This window comes from Amborella trichopoda, chromosome 1 (assembly GCF_054954075.1).
Source record: "Amborella trichopoda isolate Santa Cruz 75 chromosome 1, AtrichopodaSantaCruz75HAP2 v2.0, whole genome shotgun sequence".
NCBI classification, from domain to species: domain Eukaryota; kingdom Viridiplantae; phylum Streptophyta; class Magnoliopsida; order Amborellales; family Amborellaceae; genus Amborella; species Amborella trichopoda.
In genome coordinates this window covers 47,151,986-47,174,636 of record NC_142336.1, presented here as the reverse complement: position 1 = coordinate 47,174,636, position 22,651 = coordinate 47,151,986, and the positions used below count along the sequence as shown (strand labels likewise).

Genomic DNA, 22,651 nt, shown 5'->3' with positions numbered 1-22,651 from the left:
TTTGGTCAGGATTAAATCCGAACCATGGGAAATACTATTATTCAGCCGTACAACACATACTGATTTTTGTTTTTTTCGGGTTAGTAAACACATATAAATTTGAGTTATTAACATCTTTATTTAACTTTATTGACAAAGAAACGACCCCGATTTATGGGGTAAGGGATATTTCACTAGTGAGGAAATTATTCCCTTAATTAAATAATGTTTGCTTATTCCCAATGATCTCTCCTTTTATCTTTCCAGGTTCATGGAGTAAATTAGTCGGCAAATGCCAAGTGCAATGGACCTCACTGAAGAGATATGTAATGGTCAATGGGCATTACCCATGAGTCATTTCCTCTTGGAATCGGTCCTTGAAGCTCGATTTCTGCGCTGAATATCTCAACGAGTTTATATCTTCATCTTACCTTTATTCTTGCGCTATTTTTGAGACGTGCCGTTTCACAATTATATTTTATTTATGATGATGTGATAGGGAATATTTTTCAACACAATTATTCCCTTTAGACTTTAGAGTGATTTACATACGGACCCTTTAATTTTTTTTAAACTACGAAATGCTTTATTTATATGTGGAAATTTCAAAGAAGTTCAGCCAACCTATCTCCTTACTTTTTTTTTTTTTTTTTTTTTTTTTTTTTTTTTTTTTTTTTTTTTTTTTTTTTTTTTTTTTTTTTAATGGCCTCTCCGTATCCTCAGACTGAATTTTAATTTATTCTTTTTAAGTTTTTTTGTCGGTAGGGCATTGCCCTACTAAAGAAAGAAAAAAAAAAATTAAAATTTGGGCCAAAGATTCCATTCGTAGACTGAAAGGTTATTTTGAAAATAATAATAAAAAAAAAACTAGCTGACCGACTATTGTAATTTTTGCCTATAAACAGAGGGGTTTGCAATTTAGGAAAAAAAAATAGTATCCGTATGTAAATAAAAAATCACTCTTGTTTATGATGCTTGGATTGTTGCTTCATGTTGCCCATGTTTTGTATCAAGACAGAAACCGGTGAAGCTTTTAAGTTCAACCATAAGCACAATCAATAAAATCATTAATGGATTTATTTTTTAATTGATATTTTTAAATTAATGAAATAAACTACAAAAGAGAAGGTCATGCATACATAGTTCTTAATTTTCATTATAAAATAGAGAACTAATGGTACACGGATACTTTTGAGAAATTATTAATCCTTAATAGAGGAGTACTTTCCAATGGCTCAAATTAAAAAAGGCGTTATATTTTATTTTTATTTAAAATAATACTTGTTTAGAGTTTAGGTTATAGATGCATTTCTATACAGTGAACTAAATAAAAACAAAAAAAATTATTTTGAACAAAAATACCCTTAATTTGTTTTAGGGGTATTTTAGTCAATAATTTTATATAAAATATTTTTATTATCTTTATTTTATGCACTATAAAAAATATACTGCATATTTTAGATAAATATTAATTTTAAATAAAAATAAAATTACAATATGATTTTTGTTTTGATCCAAGCACTCTTCAATGGTTTAGATTAAACCTAGTATTATTCATCATTGTCATACAAAAAAAACTGCATGTATTATTCATCATCATCAAAAGCTTTTTTCCAACAACTTGGAGTTGACAATACAAATCTTCCAACCATATCCTTTTCGGCCTATTTATTACTTTTTTTTAGAACTAAATTGCACGGACTATTATAGTTATTAAATTAACAAGATGTTGTAGTCTCGAAGCTCTACTATATATTCCATTCTTATATTACATTGCTTAGGACTTAATGTGTGCCTTGCCCAAGCTTAGTAACTCGGGTGAGTCCAAGTGGATCTGACTGAGTGGTGGAGACTGCAAAAAAGAGTTAAAAAAAATTTAAGTGGTAAAAAAATATAAAATTTAATTAATGAAAAGTTAAATAAATAAATAAAAACACAAAAGATAGAATTTGGATCATCTCACACGGCTTTTCTAAAATTACACAACACAGTTTTTTTCCTTTAAAGAGACGTGTACCATGTAATGACTCACATGATCCTGTAATTCACGGAAAAATAAATCGCACGTGCACTTAAATACAGACATGTCACAATAAAAAAAAAAAGGTCATCTTTGTCATTCAAATATTCAGCGCTGCAAACACTAGCAAAAAAATATACACACGAGCGTAATGTAATCTGGAGTATGGAGACATCGTAGTCCATTGGTTAATCACCACCCAATCAATAGTAGATGCCTTGATGATGTTATTTTGAAGTGTGACCACACTCCACTCTTTCACCATTGTCGCTCCATTGTAAAAAATGGAACAATTCAGTGCTTCGGCCGATTTGAAGGAAGATTTTAGATTATTTTTAATTTAATATAAATAAATTATATATATATATATAATAAAAAAACATTTTTATATAGATATTTCCTTGCTTACGTCGAAAAGGCCAAAGCGTCGGCCGAATTTGCCCTAACTGCCTAAATTTGATTGAACTGGTAGCGCCAAGCCTCGCTTCCATCTAGACCTAAAACAGTCGAAGCGAAACGAATTTGACAACACTCCTCCATTTTGGGATGCTCATACCCAATGGATTATGATTGTTCCCATAGTCCATGGGAGTGTACTACACCGTTTTCATCATCGGGTTAGTAACGCTACTCTCCCTCTCTCTCTCTCACTCTCACTCTCAATATCTGCACATTGCATGGCCGCCGACTCCAATAATATCTCACACTCACTAACGGAAATAGAAGGCCTGCTTCGTGCTTGTGTAATAATGCGCAGCCATGGGAATCATCCTCTCTCTCATATGAAAATAATGTTTCTCTCTCTAAAAAAAACTTGTTTACAATTTTCTTTCAAGGTGCATAGAAAAAATGCCTAAAAAACCTGCTATTTTTACCTGTTATTTTCCTTTTTTCCTTAGGTTTCTTACACGTATTTCTCATGGAAAAACCTGCTATTTTCTTTTCCTTAGGTTTCTTACACGTATTTCTCATTTTGAAATGTTGGGAAAATAAAATCTGTAACTGTTTTTTTATGTAAATTAATGCATCATGCATAGCATGCGACGGCGCACACGAAGCCCCATCACAGAGATGGTAATCTTTTATTAATGTAATAATAACTATCCAATAAACCTCACTTATTATATTGTCCCACACACGTATATATTCACCCACGACCTATTTACTGGCTGAACCTGTTAGAGAGAGAGAGAGAGAGAGACAACCTTCTATTTTTTCTCTTTCCATTTTCAATTGTTTTTATACTGCAACCTTCTATTTTTTCTCTTTCCATTTTCAACTGTTTTTACAGAGAGAGATGTATACAGTTGAGCATGAAGCCGTAGTATTTGAAAATCCACACATGATCGATTGGTATTGTGAAGACTTATTGCTTGAAGATCCATACATTTTACAGCAAAATAATCTCAGGTGAGAAACAAAGTAACCATCCATATCGTCCTCTTTTTTGTTTCGCTTGTTTATGTTTTTGTTTTTGAATCGAAGGCTTTTTCTTACTTTTTTATTGCAATTGAAGTATAAGTATGGTGCAAATTGAATTTTGAGTATGCTTTGGTGCAGTTTTTTTACCGAATGCTTTGCTGCAGTTTTCCTCTTCTAACTTTGAGCGAGGAGGAGGCGTTGATGAAGGAAGATACGAGTGGAGGACGCACGTCTTCAAACCAATGCTTAATTCCATACAACCAAATTCAGGAACTCAACCCCATCCCCATAGTTTCCAATCCTCCCACCCCACCTATGGATATCGTTCCTTACAGCAACAAATACCTTGGTATCTCTATCCTTCTCAGTATATGAAAAGCACTACTCGGCCCCCAGAACCCGGCCCTGGGCCAGGTTGAGTCCGAGTAACTCGGCTGGAGTTAGTCCAAAAAGTGTTAAAAGAATTTTAAAATATAAAAATCCAGAAAATATGAAAGATAAGATTAAAGTAAAAGTAAACAAAACATATTAAAAATTAGTGAAATAATGGATTTTGAAAAAGTCAATTTGCGACTGGGGAGCTATTTTTGAAATAATTCAATTAGAAGGGAAAATGTAAAAATTAATTATTCATAACTCATTCCAATGTCTGTGAAAATGATAGAAAACATTAGAAAAAGAAATCGAAATCTCTTTCTTATTTTTTGGATTTTTTTATTCATTTTATGAAACTTCTTATGCTTCCGAGCTTGATCACCAAACTCGGGATAATGGGACTCGCCCAGGGTTGTTCCGGGGAGTCCGGGTTCGCACGCCCGAGTAGTTTAACACTGCACTCTCTCTCTCCCATGGGGACAGAAAAGCAGAAGACCCATGGAAATTTTTTTGAACTGACAGTGTTTTCTTCCTTGCATCTTTTTTTGCAGAAGGGTTTGAGAATGCATTCAATGGTTATTATGACAATGGTTATTCGGACAATAATATGGGGCTATCTAGTGATCATCCTTTAGGGTTTTTGCATGAGGAATTCCATGATTTGCAGAGCACTGAAGTGCCTTTGATTGGAGATGGTAGCAGTAGTTTTGATAGTTGTGAGGGAAATGGCGATAAATTTTGTGGGAGTTTAGTGAGGGAACGATCTCTTCTTTACGAGGAGGAGGAGGAGGGTATTAGGAGGGTGGATAAATGTAGTGGGTATATTACATATGGAGAACTGTCTAGCTATTTCTACATGCCCATTACACAAGCCGCAAAGGAACTGAAGGTCGGCCTCACTGTACTTAAGAAAAAGTGCAGGGAATTTGGTATTCCTAGATGGCCACATAGGAAGATGAAAAGCCTTCAAAGTCTTATTCAAAATGTTCAGGTCTCTCTCTCTCTCTTATTCTCTTCGAACTTTAACTCATTTCATGTATACACACCAAGATAAAATTCTTTAATACTTTAGTGATTTATGCCCAGACCCTAAAATTTTAGGTAAAATATAAACTGCTCTACTTATAGGTGGAAATTACAAGAAAAAGTTTGCCAAACCGTGTTTTTTTTATTTTTCGCAAAATTGTTTCTCAGTCAACCCGAATTTTGATTTTGATTTTTCATTTTTTTTCATTAATAGGTTAGTGCTCCAAACTAAAAAAAAATATCATTATTCAAGTTGACCGAAGGGTAATTATGAAAAAAAGTAAAAAAAAGCGGGTTGATCGACTTTTGTAATTTCCACCCATAAGTAAAGCATTTTGTATTTTACCTAAAATTTTAAAAGTTGTGAATGAATCACTCTTAATATTTTACATTTTCTTTTTTGATTCAGTATCACTGATGTATATATTTGTTTTCATTAATTCAGGAACTGGGTAAAGAAGATGGTGACATGGGTGAAGAGAATATCCGAAACGCCATTAAAATACTTGAAGAGCAGAGGAATTTGATGGAGAAAATGCCAGGAATGCAATTGGCTGAGAAGACAAAGAAGCTTAGGCAGGCTTGCTTCAAGGCTAACTACAAGAGGAGAAGGCACTTGCATTCCTCTTCTCTCTCTTCCTCTTCATCCAACCCCATATTCTCCATCAAATTAGCCCGGAGCATAAACTTGTAGAGGGGAAATCCCTAAACTTTGACTTTAACAAAAAAAAGTATTACCATATGGACTACATTAACATGTATATAAATCTTAATACTCGTTGACAAGCAAATATATATGATTTCATGTACTATTAGTTGATGTTTTTTTGTTGATATATCTTTCTTCTCTTATTCGTGCCATGATGTTACTGATAAATTAGGGTTTCTATATCAAAAATTGACACCCTTAATGGTAGTTTCAAATCCATTTTTTGCCCCATGTATGTGAATGTTTTGTTGTTTGTGGTGAAAAACTTTGTCGGTAGAATGGGGAATGCATGTATATCTTGTGAAGAAAATTTATTTATTGAGTGATTTATGTACGGACACAAAAACTTTATCTAAAATATGAAATGGGGCAATTTTGGGCGAAAATTATGTGGAAATTCGGCCAACCCATGTTTTTTATTTTTTTTAAATTTGCCTCTCGGTCCGAGGATGACATCCTCATACTGCATTTTAATTTTCTTTTTAAAAAAAATTAGTGGTATGAGGTCCCCATCTTCTGTCTGCGCTTTATTCATATTTTTTGAGAAAATCTGTGGCTTGAGGATGGGACCTCAAACTGCTCTGTAGTTTGTTCATAACTCAGTTCCAGGGTGGTTCGAGGTCCCCATCATTGGACCGTTCTTTAATTCTTATTTTTTGATAAAAATAGTGATCCAAGGATTGGGACCTCATATTAGAGTTTTGAGTTTTAATGTATTTGCAAGGGGCTGCTTTGAGGATTCTAACTTCCGTTTGGGCACTGTCCTTAAAGCTTGGGCACTGCCATACTAACAAAAAAACAAAACATTTAAAATTTTGAAAAAAAATAAAAAAATGTTAACAGATTGCCCTTTATAAGCTCTGCCTATAATCAGATCATTTCATATTTTAGGTAATTATTTTTGGGCCCATACATAATTTACTCTTATTTGTTTTTGGCTCTCCTTGATTTAATACATAATAATTATATTTTTCCCAAAAATTAACTTTGATTAAATTAAAAAAAAAAAAATCATATGGACAACATTAACATTTATGTAAGGTTTCCTACATCGAACAATGCCACCCTAAATGGTAGTCCAAAGTTCGTTTATTTCAAATCCATTTTTTGCCCTTGTATGTGAATGTTTTTTGTGTGGGGTAAAAAAAATATTCTATGGTTGCACCATTGAGAATGGGGAAAGCATGTATATTTTTTTGCGGGAAATTATTTGTTTTTGGCTCTCCATGATTTCACACATAACTATTATATATTTTTCCTCTCAAGATAAAAAATTTTTGTGTTGAAAACATTTTCTTTGACTCCTTGAAAGGCTTAAACCATAGTATAAAGGGAAAGGTTTCTATACTTCCCTTACTAGAAGGTATATACTTTACTTCTGTCCAATTTAGATCAAGTGAGATACTCACCGTCTGATCTAGATATGATGCCTCGAAAGTATTTTATTTTTATTTTTGTTTGTACAAATTATATAAATATGAAAATTGGTATATGCCATCATGGCAAAGGAGTACACCTAAAACAAATAATTTTTTTATAAAATGTAATAACCAAAATACTCCTATAATTATCACAAGCATTTTGGTTATTTTATGTATTGAAAATATTTTTTTTATATTTTTTACATATTCACAATGGCCGGTTGGATGGGGAAAAGTATATTGCCCCAAAATAAAGGAAATCCTAAAAACACAAAATTGAGTAGAGGAAATTTTATGTTATTGAAAATATTTTTTACTCCTTGAAAGGCTTAAAGCATAGAATAAATGGAAAGGTTTCTATACTTCCTTTACTGTATAGAAGTTATATACTACCTCCCATCCAGCTGTCCAATTTAGATTATGTCAAATACTCACCGTTTGATCTAGATCCGATGTTTCAAAAGTATTTTATTTTTCTTTGTACAAATTATATGAATATGAAATTTGGTATGTGCCATCATGGCAATGGGGCGCACCTAAAACAATTCATTTTTTTTATAAAATATAATAACTAAAATGCCCTTATAATTATCTCAAGCATTTTGGTTATTTTATGTTATTGAAAATATTTTTTTAATATTTTTTACATTCTCATAATGGATGGTTGGATGGGGGAAAGTATATTGCCCCTGAATAAAGGAAATTTAAAAAAAAAACTCAAAATTGAGTAGAGGAAATTTTATATTATTGAAAATATTTTTTTTATATTTTTTTTCATATTCACAATGGACTCTAGGATGCGCCAAAGTATATTGCCCCCTGAATAAAGGAAATTTAGAAAACGCAAAATTGAGTAGAGTAAATCTAAATAGAAAACGCAAAATTGAGTAGAGTAAATCTAAAAAGAAAACGCAAAATTGAGTAGAGGAAATCTAAAAAACGCAAAATTGAGTCGAGTAAATCTAAAAAGAAAACGCAAAATTGAGTAGAGCAAATCTAAAAAGCGCTAGAAGGAGGGCTTGAACCTCCGACCTTGTGGTTAACAGCCACACGCTCTAGCCAACTGAGCTATTCCAGCGTTGTCGTTATACACAATGTTACTAATTAAAATAATAAGGCTTAACTAATTAGTGCTTTTGTTATCGTTCGCCACGCCTGACTGCACTATAGTTTTTAGGGAAATTTATTTAGCCTCTCTGAAAGCATAGTCCCTCATAATATCTTGTACCATAACTAATTAAAATACCGTTTATTTTTACAGTAATCCCAAGGAAGAATGCCCTGTAAACCCATGGTTCTTTTCCATCCTTTGGCTCTCAAGACTTTCAAATTTTAAAATGTTTCTTTCTGAAAACTTCGCTCCCTTATCATCGCGAGCAATGATTTCATGCACCGGTTGTATCATGATGCAACCATCATCAAAAATAATATTAGAGCTATTTGTTTGATCCAAATATTAAAGGAAACAGTTTATATAAGGTTGCAACATTAAAATATAGAATTACGGATGCACTTCAAAATTCCATCGAAAAAGGTTGTTTTAATGTTGAAAAACCTTGTGATTGATCATCTCGACATCGAGATATATGACTATGAAAAATAAAAAGATTTTTAGTCTCAGAAATAGTTCATCTTACAACATATTATCTACACCGTCCATTTTAAGGATTTTCATATGTTTGTAGATGTACTTGATTTTAACCACTTTTGGAATTTAAAAATTTATAATTAGATATAAAACTAACGATATAAAACTAACTTTTGAGATAATCCTAATAACATTTTACATCAAAATTATATATTATGATAAAATTTGAGGTGCACCTTTGTTAGATTGTTTAAGGTTGCAACCCTATGGAAACCACACCCAAATTTAAAATATGCACTCTTTTCATTCTAATGAACAATCACAAAATGGAAAAATTTTAAAACCTAACTTAGAAAGTATTTTTTTTAGCTCAATTAACATAGGCCGTTCATTTTGATAAGATGTTTAGATCTAGCCTCTAAAGGTTTTTTTTTTTTTTCCAACTTTTTTAGATGGCTTTATTATCATTAGATGAACAATGTTAAAGAATAAAAAAATTATTTTGAGCTTGTAAAGGATAAGATCTTAAAATTCACCAAATGAATGGTCTAGATTCGTTGTTGGAGGTGAATTCATTTTAACGATATCTAAGGATTCAAATTGAAATTTTTTTTTTTTGGATTAATTATTCGGATGAAGAGAGTGTGTGTGCAAAATTTTGGGTCATACAAATACCACAAATATGGTTTTTTAGAAGTGTGGTTGCATCATACTATGATACAACTGTTGCATGAAATCATTGCCCATCATCACCCCTTCACTAGTTCAAGTCTCTCTCACTGGCCCATCGGTCCTTCCTTTCTTATATTTTCTAGCGGAAAACTTCCCCCCGAGAGAGGGGGTGGGATTGGAGCTATGCCAAGAAAGTATGGTCATTCTCTACCGGAAAACTTCCCCCGGGAGAGGGGGTGGGATTGGAGCTATGCCTAGAAAGTATGGTCAAGGGGAGTTTACATAAAGTTCAGGCCTTTGGTGCATCATCCAACCCACCTGTTCAACAGTAATTTCCCGCTAAAAATCCATCTTAGATATAGTTTTCCAAACAAAAATTTAAATTGTGACTAACCCTATTGTCGAATGAAAAATTGATTTTAAATCTAAAAAATTATCTATTTTAAATTTTGTTTTGGACCTCTCATTTAAGTGTTGAGAATGATTAAATCATGAATAGGTTGAGTTGCAAAATTATGGATCTAAAGCAGAGCTGCATCTGTTGTGGCTTAGGATGCCTTTCTGATCCTAAACTCATTTTTAAGTTGGGTTTTTTGAAGTGGCCTGCATCTAAAGAGCTGCATCTAAGAACACATAGTAAATTTACGAGAGAACAATAAATTTTGAACATTAAAAATAGACTCATTTAATCTTTTTTGGACCAGCTATCTACTTCAGTGATCATCAGACTTACTCATTTTGAACAAGTAAAATTATGGATCTGATGTGGAAAATCATTTAGAGTCGTGCTCCAAATTTTTAAACGGCTTTGTTAGAGTACTCTTACATGTGGAGTATTTCATTAATGTACTCAACATTCATTTGAAACTCATTGCTTTTGCTTTTTAATATAATTTTTTTTTGGCGAGGATGCGGTCATTATAAGGGGTAGTATATATATTTACATAAAAAAGTAGTGGTATTCTATTAATGGTTAAACAATGATTAATGCTCCATATGGACGATGTACACATCATGTAGATAATATCATTTTCTACAATAATTAATAAGTATTATTCTTTTTATCAAGAAATTCCACTTTACCTTTGATTAATCAAAATACTCTAGTAAAAAAAGTTGAGATATTGTGGGGAGTAAGGGTATCTCTGAAAGTGTTGAGTACATAAAAGAAATATTCGGTATAAGAGCACCATAACAAAACCTGGTCTTAAATTCATCTCTATTGAAATTTTCAAGGTGACCGCATTTGATTTGTTCATCATTTAAACATGGAAAAAGTTTATATAGAGCCAAGGCTCTAAACAATCAAATTTTATGCCCACCTCGAAAATTTCACCAGAAGAGATTGTTTTGATGTCCAAATATCATCAAAATTAATCATCTTGACATCAAGATGCATGGACAAGAGGAATAATAGATTTCATATTTTGAAAATAGTGCATCTTGTAATGCATTTTTTTACTGTCAATTTTCAAGATTTTCAAGTTTTCATAGATCTGCTCAATTTATATTTTTTTGAAGCTTTAAGTTTTATAATTAAAGATCAAAATATATTTTAAGGCTATCACAAAGATTTCCAGGATTTAAAGTACATTTCTCAACACTATTTTAAGATGCTCTTTACTTTGATTGTTTAGAGCCTCGGCCGGCCCTATACAAACCGCATTTCCCTTGAATTGATTCAAATGTCAAGCATTTAGTTGATAGAGGGTGTCCTATCAATGTCACACAATGTATGTTACTGAGAAAACATAGATACTCTATTTTCATAAATGATATAAGAAAAAGTACAAAAGAAAATTTGTTTATCCTAAGTAAAGGGTGGAAACAATTGTTAGTGGCCTTCAGATTTATTATTGGACGAGTGGGCATGTGCCATTGACCAAGTTTAAAGTTAAAAACAAAATTTCTTTATCTATTTAACACATCTTAAGCTTTAGGATTTGGAATCATAAGCTCAAACTCCACCTTGGCCAGGCCCTTGCTTGTCAAGCTGGTCCTAAGCCTCGGTAAAAGATGATGATTGTGTTAGGTAGGCAACCAATGTAAATCTTTGCTTAACAAATATTTTTATTAATCCAAAATACTTGTTAGATATGGTGATTTATAGTCTTACTGAGGGTATTACCCTTATGTAGACACCTCTCAAAATTTCAGCTAAAGGAACTCCTAAAAACCTAGATTATGAGTCTAAAAGACCGTACAAACCTTAGTAAACTATAAGAAATCTAGACCCATCATAGTTAATCCAAGCCTGCTCAAACCCATCCCAAGTTAAAGGAGACCCCGATAGCTTTCCAACAGTCTAAGAATCACTTAAATTGGACCTATGGTTAAAAATATCCAGCAAATGATAATTTAGTCTTTGTGAGGCCCGAGTGTTGTGACATGAGCCAGGCCATATTGCGGTCTGGCAAGCCCAGATGCGGCTGATGATGCAGTAAAAATGTGTTTTATTTATTAGATAAAGCCAAAAGTTTAAGATAAATATATCTACCAATTCCAATAAGAATAAAGCATCTAAAAAATGAGATGGTAGTACAAATCAAAAGAGCAGCTTGATCTAAGCCCGAAACTTCAGGTTCCGGTTCTTTAGAGGTAAATATTTATTTCTTTGCTTAATTTGATTTGTTTTTCTACATTTAATTCTCTTATTTATTTTATTTTTCTGGAAATTAATTTATTATTAGATTTCATTGTGGACTCAAAAAAAAACAAAATGATGGAACATGATTTATATAACCAACTCTAAACAATTGGGATTAGCTTCAGATGATGATAGTGATGATGATAGGTTGGAGCAATGGTTTAAAAAACGGATCGGTGACCAGGATCAGGCTCCCAAAAAACCGATCTGGATCGGCGAATCGACGATCCGGAACGGGAATCGGGTGAATCGGTCAGAATAAAGCTTAAAAAAAATCCGAAAAAATTATTAAAATTCATTATAAATATTCTTTTTTAGGAATTCAATAAGAAATGAGGGTACTCCATTAAGAATTTTCATGTTTTTGAATGAATATGCGAATATTGATATGTTCTTTCCCTGCATGAATCGCCATTCAACATTTAATTTACATCACACAAAAGGATAAACATAGAATTATCATGGAATAAGTATATCAACATACATGGACTACAATAAAGCATAAAATTAGTAACATATGATCTAAAAATAAAATGATAGACGACGTTATTGTTCTTCTTGGTCACGCTGGTGCCATTGATTGAATTCGTTTAACAATTCATTGATTCGATCTAAAAACGAATCATCGATATTAGCAGGCGTCTGACGATTCCCAAATCCTTGAGTGTTAGTGTTTTGTTGTGTTCCCAAGCTAAAATCCCTAAAGATTGTCCATCCTTCATGCTCACCTGCACTGTCGAGCTCATCCCTACACTGTTGCTGTTGGGACTCGATATGTGAATAATATGGCTGGGCAAGGGTGGCCTCAGAATCATCATCTCTCTCATTTTCTCTTTGAATAATATGAATTAAAAAAAAAATAACAAATTTTCAAAAAAATCGATCATGGATTAAAAAAAAAAAAAATCACAAATTTTCAAAAAATTCTATCATGGATTACAAAAAAAAAATCGATCATGGATTAAAAAAAAAAATCACAAATTTCCAAAAACATTCTGTCATGGATTACAAAAAAAAATTCGATCATGGATTAAAAAAAAAAAATCACAAATTTTCAAAAAATTCAATCATGGATTACAAAAAATTCGATCATGGATTACATAAAATTCGATCATGGATTACAAAAAAAACAAACAAAAAAAAACAAAAAATTCAATCGTGGATTACAAAAAAAGAAAAAAACAATTCGATCATGGATTACAAAAAATTCAATCATGGATTACAAAAAACTCTATCATGGGTTACAAAAAAAACAAAAAACAAAAAATTCGATCATGGATTACAAAAAAAAAAAACAAACATTTCGATCATGGATTACAAAAAAAAACCAAATATTTCGATCATGGATTACAAAACATTCGATCATGGATTACAAAAAATTCTATCATGGGTTACAAAAAAACAAATAAAAAACAAAAAATTCGATCATGGATTACAAGAAACTAAAACAAACATTTTGATCATGGATTACAAAAAACTCGATCATGGATTACAAAAAATTCTATCATGGGTTACAAGAAAAAAAAAAAAACAAAAAATTCGATCATGGATTACAAAAAAAAAAAAAAAAATTCGATCATGGATTACAAAAAAATCGATCAAGTATTACAAAAAAATCTATCATGAATTACAAAAAAAAAAAAAAAAATCCTTACGGGACTCGCCGATTCACTATACGGACTCGCCGATTCCGTTCAGTGAATCGGCGAGTCACTGTGCAGAATCGTTCGGTTCTCTCTAGAACCGGACGATTCCTGTTTTTTTCGCCGATTTGATCCGTCCATGACGATTCCCTGGGTTGGAGTGATTTTAACCTTGTACCCAAAAAACAAAAAAAAAAATGGTTTGATAGGGTTGCAACTCTACCAAAATAAATAAAGCTTCACTTCACAACTCATCAAAAATTGCAATTCAAGTGTTGAAAAACTTTTAAATAGACCATCTCACCCTGAATATTATGGCTGTGCAAAAAAAATAGACTTTTAAATTCTAAACGTAGTGTATATTGCAATAGATCATCTAGACCATCCATTTCATCCTAAGAAATAAGTATTTATAGATCTGCAAGATCTATACTATATTTTGAGTTTCAAATTTTATTGTCGGTGTCAGAAATCAATTATGAAGCCATCATGAAAATTTTTGATGCTGAAAGTGCTTTTCGGATAAGTATTTGAGGTGAGGCTTTATTTTGTTTTCATAAACCCTAAGTCCCATAGAAACTTCATCCAAAAAAAAAAAACCATTATAATACGCAACCCCATAGCATAATTATCTGATCCTAAGAGGGCATCATATAAACCTCATAAATTATCCTTGACTTGTCACAAACTTTGCTATCATTTATTTCACTTTTGTTCCACCGGTACATATTATGTTCAAAGGCATTGTTACTAGAAGACGCAGTTTCTATAAGGCTTAGGCTTTACGAAAACAAAGTAAAGCCTCACCTCAAATCCAGGACTGAAAAGCAATTTGGGCATCGTAAATTTCCATGATAGCTTTAAAATCAAATCTCAATACTGACTATGAAATTTAAAGCTAAAAAAATGTTAGAAATCTTGCAGATATGTGTGCACTTATTTTGAGGGCGAAATAAACGGTTTAGATAATGTGTTACAATATATATTTTTTAGAACTTGAAATTCTTTTTTTTTTTTTTTTTCTTGGATGATAATGAGGGTAAGCAAAATCACTGTTCATTTTCACCTATAGCCATTTTATAGTATTTTCATATATATATATATATATATATATATATATATATATATATATATATATATATATATATATATATATATATATATATATATATATATATATATATATATATATATATATATATATATATATATATATATAAGATGCTACATTACTCCGATTCGTGTACTGCTACAATAAACGCTGATCGGCCCTGATCGAATCTAGGTGGATCCGACGTCCAAACTTCATCGCATGGTCACAGTTGTCCGTTAGTGTTTCATTTTTCATTTTTCATTTTTTTTTTTTTTACTAATCAGAATGATCTGAAATTTAGGGCATGTGTACACCTCAGTGAGACACACCTAATAAAAATATGAAAAAAAATAAGCCACAGAATAAAAATTGAACAAAATACCCCCAAAAATTTATCGGGGTATTTTGATCAATTTATATTTTACGAATTATTTTTTAAATATTTTTATTAAGTGCACCTCACTAAGATATATACACACTCCAAATTTCAAGTAATTTAGATTTGTAGAAAAAAAAATGAAAAATTAAACATTAATAGACAACTGTGACTGTGAGATGAAATTTGGATAGTGGTGAGGATAAGCTAAATCATTGTTCATTTTCACCTATAGGCATTGGAAAGAGTTTTTCAATATATATATATATATATATATATATATATATATATATATATATAATGCAAAGATTCAAGTTAGAAAGGGTTGTGATGAGTGTATTTATCAAATTTTCCTTTTTATTAAAAAAATTATTTAAATAGGCAACTTTACATTTGAAATTTTCACAAAAGTACAATATCATTTTGAAAGTTTGTGTGCTGGAACTTTATTTGTAGAGTGTCATTATCCTTTAGTTAAAATTTCAACTTTACACCTTATGGAGATAACAAAAATAGCATTTGTCTTGTAGTAATATTTACAAAATTGCCCCATAAAAATAACTTTTTTAAAAAATAGACTACAAAATTAATAAATTCACCCGTCATAACTCTCTCTATCTTGAACCTTTGTAATTAGAAGGGTTGTGAAGTTTAGATTATCTCATATATATATATATATATAGAGGGAAAACTTTTATGTTCCCCCTACAACATAGAAGTTCTATCCTCCTCATACCATCTAGCGCTCTATTTTTTATCAAGAGAGTCACTAATCGTTTGATCTTAGATCCGACGTCTCAAAGTATTTTATTTTTAGTTTCTTTAATACAATTTTTTTTAATATGAAATTGTTACGTTCCATCTCTTGTTGGGGCACACTTATAAAAAATGTTAACACTAATTTTTCGATAAAAAATAATGACCAAGATACCTCTTGAAGCTTTCAAGGGTATTTTGGTCATTTTATTTTACTGAAAATATTTTTTCATATTTTTTGTTAGTGCGAGTTTAATAGAGGAATGGATGTTCCAAATTTTGGTGTCAAAACAGTTTATTTAAAATTAAAAAAAGTTGAAAATAAACCAGTGTAGAGACATAATATTGTGATTGGGGCAATCTTAGCCATCCATTAAAAAATGGACGGTTGGATAAGGGGAGGATAGAACTTCTATGTTGTAGGGGGAATATATATATATATATATATATATATATATATATCACTATTAAACGAAATGAGTAATAGATGCAACCCAACAATCTCGTAATCAATGATTAGGATGAAGACGGTGTGAAAACAACGCATATATCTGGTCTTCACTCTTTTTCCACTTAATTTTTTTTAAATATCTAACTCTTTTTTCTTTTTCTTTTTTTGACAAATGTTACTATTTTTATTTAATATTAAAGAAATAAAATTACATCATCATAAGTGATAAAAAAGGTAAAAATGAATCACCCTTAGCCCAGGCACAAAGTTTGTTTTTCAATAAACATGAGAAAAGGAGACCGATAAAGGGAAAACAAGATCTAAAATCTGCAACTATAAAGGTCGGAGTTCTCATGGCACACGCTACTCCTTATTACACCACTTGATAACATTCAGGGAGTCCCCTTCAATCCAACATTTGTTACCACAATTCCTTGCAATAAGAATTTCAAACCACCTTCAAGTCACGCGCTAAGCTCTGCACAATTTGCAGTTGCAACACCTGTTGGAGGTGCAATCCAGATATTTTTCGACCTATTACTAATACAACCGAGACGAAAAAGGTTGTGTAAAGTTGCCATAACATCCACTTTAGAGATACCCCATCCCTCTTTTAAAACAAATAGCCATAACCAGATTGAAAATTTGATAACATGAATTAGTCTGTCAAAAGCCATAGAAGTCCCCCTCAAAGGACTTTATATTTCTTTCCTTCCAAACCTCCCACATGATTACGCCTTTAGCAATCCTCCAGATAATCTTACCCACCTTAGGTACATGAAGAAGGGAATATCCAAAATTTTCTGTTATTACATTCATACGCACATTTTTATAGTTCTTTTTAGATAAGCAATTACCAAAATTTCATATATCAAAGATCCGACATTTAGTAATGCCCACATTTTGTAAAATTTAGGATTAAAATTTCAAATATTGAAGATATGAATTTTAAAAAGTCAGAACTTTTCAGAATTTTTTCTGCCTAGAAGTTCTGCATGTTGAAAATATGGAATTTCTATAAATTTGAAGTTTGGAAATCTGAATTTAAAGTTTTCAGATTTTCAAAATCCAAAATTTTTGCCTTTGAATTTTCATATTCCAAAATTTTGAGAATTTTGGATTCTAGAAATCTGAAATTACTTTTTTGCCCACAACGGGGTGTGTTTTACCTTTGGAGATCGAAGAACTTTTGGAATTTAAGAATTCCAAAATTCCGTAGGAATTTCGGATCTCGAAACTCTGATACTTGGGCATTTTAGGCAACAAATAAAAAACATAAAAGAAGTATAAATATAGATTTTATACTTCTTTTTTTTTTTTACAAAATTCGGTAATTCATTAAAAACAATTGTGAATTACATACAACAGCAAATTTACATCATGAGAGACTACAAAAAAATCTAAAGCCACTCTCCTCTTAGCCAATAATCTGATAAATCATTAGCTTCCATGTATACACGGGTACAAGATAAGTCAATAGTAAAAAATCAGCAGATCGACCAATTTAAGTTGGCATAAAAATCGTTATTTTTTCTTGTACTATTTAATAAAATTCAATGAATCCCCCTGACTACAATCTCGTCTAAAGCAGTGAAGAAAGTAGAGAAGAAAGCGCCGGAAAAAGCACTCTAAAAATTGGAAGCTAGTCCTCTCGACATCATTTTCGCTGGAAACGTGTAACCTCATCAGGAACCAACTTTTCTTTCGATTGTGATGTGTCTCTCTACAGCGACCCGGCATACAATCAGCGCAATGCAATTTTCTCTTAAATTCGCATCCCGACAACTATTGCGTATGGGTATCTAACTCCTAATAATGGAAAAATTAATAGTCTTTTTTTAACTAATTGTGTCGTCAATATCAATTAGTTGTCAATATCAATTAGTTAAAAAACGATTATTATGATGTGGTAATAAATTTTCCATTATTAGGGGTTAGATATCCATGCGCAATAGTTATCGGGATGTGAATTTAAGAGAAAATTGTAAAATCTTCATTGTCATTCTGCTATGTTAAAAATCATACATTTAGTGAAGCCATAAGAACCCATATATTTTCTTACTACTTCCAATTATATCCCTCTTATCTCTGTTTAGCTTTCTACTTGAACTAACTCGCATCTCTTAATAGGTATTGTACTAAGTCTATATCACACATGACCCTATTAAGCATTTTCTCTCATTTCTTGTCGCCTATTGGTACCATACCTAAATTTTTTCAAATGTACTCTTTTGGAATTCTATTTTTTCTTGTCTTGCCACTCATTCATCTCAATGTCTTTATCTCCGCTACACTCATTCTAAGCATATCGTTTTTTGGACCGCCCAATATTTCACCCCATAAAGTAAAATTGATCTCGCAGCTGTCTTATAAAACTTACCCTTCAGCTTCATTGATATACGACGACCACATAAAATATATGAAGAAATTTATCCAAATATTTATTATATATGATCTATTTAAGACTATTAATATTTTATTTTTATTTTCAAATATCTATATTAAATGACACATGATCATGAGTTGAAATAGAATTTTAAGACACTAACTTTCAAAATGCTATTGAACTTTTATAAAAATTTCAAATTTACCCTTGCATAATAGTAAAATTACTTATTAAAATAATTTTTTAAACAAAAAATAATCATTTTTTTTATATTGACACCTACCACAACCCCGTCTAACTTTAACCTTTATATTTTGAATGGTTGTTCAATCTAGACAAACCTTTTATATATATATATATATATATATATATATATATAGCGCTGAAGCTCTAAATAATCAAATTAAAGCCCACATAAAAATATTCACTAGAAGAGGTGGTTTTGATGCCCAAATACCTACAAATTGATCATCTCGATATCAAAATGCATGGACAAGAAAAAAATGGATTTCAAGTTTTGAAAATATTCCATCTTGTAAGACATTTTTTGAACGTCAATTTTCAATATTTTCAAATTTTCATAAATCTTCTCGATCTACACTATTTTTTAAACTTTAAGAGTTTATAATTAAATATTAATATATATATTTAAAGACTTTCACAAAGATTTCTAATATTGAAACCACATTTCTCAACACTATTTGAATGTGCGCTTTACATTGATTGTCTAAAGCGTCGGCTCTATACAAACCGCACCCTAGAGGGAAATAGGGATGGAACGTACACCATCCCATAACCGATTCAGTCCCAACTGATTCCCATCCAAAGATTGATGCTCAAGATAAAAAAACCATTGGGTTTTAAAACACTAAATATTTTGATAAATTTCCCTAATATATATTTGTCTACCCAAAAATAAAAAAAAGATTCCTTCTCCCTACACATTCTGTCCCTACACATTCTGTCATACTAACATGCTTCTCCTCCAACAACAAATTTTCATTCATTTTTTGTATTCTTATAAGCTAGCCATCTCTTATGATGATGTTTCGGTAGGATCGATTGCAAAACTTTTTGTTCTTTAATTTTTCTTGTGAAAGAATTTTAATTCTTTCTTGCGAAAGAAATAATTACTTTGAAGACACAGATTTTAAGGGCATAATTTTCCATCTAAATTCCGGTTAGGCTAAATTTCAGACCTTTTTTAATCAATATGTTGTCTTACTTGTTTTTTTCTTTTATCCCCAACTGAAAAAAGCACACTCCTTCGTTAAAACAAAAAACGATAACATGAAATGAAAAACACACTTCTCTGTCTCCATTTTTCAAAGTTGAAAACGACCCCATCTTTTTTCAACTATTTACACTCCGTTAGGAGACCGGGCCATAACAACTTCGTTTTCCCTAGAACGTTGATTGTTGCCACGCGGCGTTGTTGCAACGGTTGATGAGGAGGCGGTGTGGAATCACAACCCTTCTTTCTTGTGTTTCCTCTTCCTTAGCGGGACCATTTGCTTCAAAATGCTTCTCTGACCACAAAAAAATATATATATATTAAATTTTTTTATCAAATAAATACTACAAAGTTTGCTCTCCACTTTTACAAAAAATAACGGAAATACCCCCTTCAGCCGAACGTCTTCCACCGACAACTACAGAGAAACGACCGCCCCTCACTAACAGCCAAGCCAATTGGAAAAAATGAATTACTTATTTTTTACAAAAAAAAAAGAACTTGTTTTTAATCCAAATGAATGTGTTCAAAACTTCATTTTTTCAGCTTCATCATTTGTATTTAATCCGTACTTTGAAAATAAAACAAACGCCGCTGATATATCTTAAAGGTCCATTTTCATAAATTTCTCAAAAATAAAATCTAAAGATTGCAACATTAACATTAAAATGCCGGGGTGATTTAAATTCCAGATTCCGATATGCGGTTACCTACCGGATCCAAATCACCCCGGCCATCTAAGAAGACCAAGACACCTTAGTTTAAGCATATATGATTAATAAACAAATTTACAGAATTTTTGGGAAATATCATTTTGAAAGACTAAAAGTAAGCCAATACATTTATCGAAATTTTGAGTACTATATCGTTAATAAGATTAAGGAAATTCTGAGTATTATATCGTTAATAATATTGAGGAAATTTTTAAGGTTTTTGGATGATTTGTTTCTCTGAAATTACCAAACGGTCCCCTTGAATACTTTTTTTTTTCTTAAAATTCCCAATAATTCATCCAAGGGGGAATAGAAAACCATGGTTACCCCTGCATAACACGAATATTTCCAAACTATCCATGGTACAAAACTACAAAAGTCCCAGTATCCAAGGAGAATGTCAGAATTTCACCCAAAAAAAAACAGAAAGAAGGGGAATAGAAAACCACGGTTACCCCTGCATAACACCAACATTTCCAAACTGTCCATGGTACAAAACTACAAAACTCCCAGTATCCAAGGAGAATGTCAGAATTTCACCCCACAAAAAAAAGAAAAAAAGAAAAGAAGGAGAATATCAGAAGTCAGAACAGATCTGTGATCGCCTGCCAAAAATTTGCAATTCTTCAAAAGGAGAAAAAAATCATTTTCATCTCACTACAAAAGAAAAGAAAATGAAGAAAGTCGGAGAGAGAGAGAAATAAAATCTCAATTTTAATAAATAAAAAATATGGAGAAAAAGAGAGAGAGAGCAGTAAAATCTCACTAAGAAAATCAGAGAGGAGAGAGAGAAATGCATCGTTTTTCATTGAACTTACCAGCAAACCCGACGTCTTACTCAGGCTCAAGAAGCTATCCTTCCGCACCACCCTCGTGATCCTGACCGCCCCTTCTGTCACGGAAGCCGAATCCCAGCCGTCCATTCTCTTTCCATCACCACTCAACCTGAAAGACTCCGAAAGCCTAAGAGACCCACCCTTATTAGGCCATACTCTCCGACCCCAAAACCCAAAAAAGTCCCCATGTCTACCACTATTACTAGGGCCGGTGCCCTTTGATTTTGTAGAGGAGTTGCCCATATAAGGGCCTTGTAGGACACTAGTTGGAGAGGGGTCATTTTGATCCATGACACTATTGATACAAAGGAACCTATTAGGGGGAAGGTCTAGGCGCCGAACCAAGGGGGTGAGGTTGGGGAGGGAGGTTCGGGGCTTGCCAGGTGCTTCTTCCCATAGGAACGGAATTGAAGCTGGAGGTCGAAGAGGGGGTGTGGCCATGCCGGCAGGTTCGGGGGATTGGTTGGGGAGGGGGAGAAAAGAAAGCGTTGGTGTGGAGCTTGGCTCGGGGTCTGGCTCGGCTCCCATGGTTTGGTTGGGTTGAGCAAGAGAGAGAGGTGCAGATGATGGAGTAAAAGAGAACGGAGAAGGGGGGATGGATTTATAAGAGAGAGAAAGAGAGAGATTCCGGGGAAACGCTCTCTCCGCTCTTTCCATGTGCAGGACTCAAAAAAGTCACGAGGAAACGGGGGCTTACTCTTATTGCTGGGTTTGAAGTTCTTGAACAGCCCATGGCTTTTCATGAAAATCCTAAACATAACCCCATCACGTTTCTTTGTCTCTTAGCTTGCTTTCTTTCTTTCTTTCTTTTTTTTTTTTTCTTTTTATTATTTATTTATTTGTGTGGAACACAATTAATTTTTTTTTAAAAAAATATATACAGAGATCACTACTTTTAATGAAAAAAAAATTTTACAATCACTTATATCTATCAGATTTCAAATCAAACGGATTTTAATGTGATGGTTGTGATTATATGTTTGACTAGACTAAAAATCCAAAAAGAATTTTCAGAACTTCGTAACATATCTCAAACCACCGAACAATACATCTAATGACTAGGAGTAATTGTGACATTATTGTATTAAAGATGAGTAATAATCCTATGAGACCCTCCCACATCCATGTGTGTAAGACCTCAAACGATCACCATTAAATTTGATACAAATCACCATATAATAACTTTTCTAGAGATCTGTTAAATTTAATAGTGATCCTTTAGGGTCTTATACACATGAGTGTGAGAGAGTACCGTAGGATCATTAACTAATTAAAAATATATGGTCTCATAATATTAGAGAATC

General features: G+C 32.1%; 2 protein-coding genes, 1 long non-coding RNA gene and 1 other non-coding gene across 4 annotated transcripts; 2 read left to right on the top strand and 2 right to left on the bottom strand.

Moving 5' to 3' along the window:
• The first annotated feature begins 47 nt into the window (after window positions 1-47).
• LOC148783883 (uncharacterized) lies at window positions 48-682 on the top strand. The gene is made up of 2 exons (XR_016056887.1): window positions 48-79; window positions 247-682. It is a non-coding gene; the product is annotated as an uncharacterized LOC148783883 (long non-coding RNA).
• Window positions 683-3,147: 2,465 nt separating this feature from the next.
• RKD4 (RWP-RK domain-containing protein) lies at window positions 3,148-5,658 on the top strand. The gene is made up of 4 exons (XM_088868763.1): window positions 3,148-3,409; window positions 3,586-3,770; window positions 4,348-4,787; window positions 5,268-5,658. Exons 1-4 carry the CDS (start codon window positions 3,297-3,299, stop codon window positions 5,514-5,516), a joined length of 987 nt encoding a protein of 328 aa, XP_088724889.1. The 5' UTR covers window positions 3,148-3,296; the 3' UTR covers window positions 5,517-5,658.
• A 2,298-nt stretch (window positions 5,659-7,956) lies between these two features.
• Window positions 7,957-8,030, bottom strand: TRNAN-GUU (transfer RNA asparagine (anticodon GUU)). Its single transcript has one exon. It is a non-coding gene; the product is annotated as a tRNA-Asn (tRNA).
• Window positions 8,031-21,095: 13,065 nt separating this feature from the next.
• LOC18442308 (uncharacterized) lies at window positions 21,096-21,788 on the bottom strand. Its single transcript, XM_088846218.1, has 2 exons — window positions 21,330-21,788; window positions 21,096-21,116 (listed from the first exon to the last, which is right to left on the bottom strand). Exons 1-2 carry the CDS (start codon window positions 21,786-21,788, stop codon window positions 21,096-21,098), a joined length of 480 nt encoding a protein of 159 aa, XP_088702344.1.
• Between the last annotated feature and the right edge of the window lie 863 nt (window positions 21,789-22,651).

Bases quoted from the DNA above. Each gene is read 5' to 3' on its own strand.
- RKD4 (XM_088868763.1), top strand. From the start codon at position 3,297: ATGTATACAGTTGAGCATGAAGCCGTAGTATTTGAAAATCCACACATG. The intron at 3,410-3,585 runs GTGAGAAACAAA...GCTTTGCTGCAG, and splicing joins TTACAGCAAAATAATCTCAG to TTTTCCTCTTCTAACTTTGA. The intron at 3,771-4,347 runs GTATCTCTATCC...CTTTTTTTGCAG, and splicing joins TTACAGCAACAAATACCTTG to AAGGGTTTGAGAATGCATTC.
- LOC18442308 (XM_088846218.1), bottom strand. From the start codon at position 21,788: ATGGCCACACCCCCTCTTCGACCTCCAGCTTCAATTCCGTTCCTATGG. The intron at 21,117-21,329 runs GTAAGTTCAATG...AATTTTTGGCAG, and splicing joins GTAAGACGTCGGGTTTGCTG to GCGATCACAGATCTGTTCTG.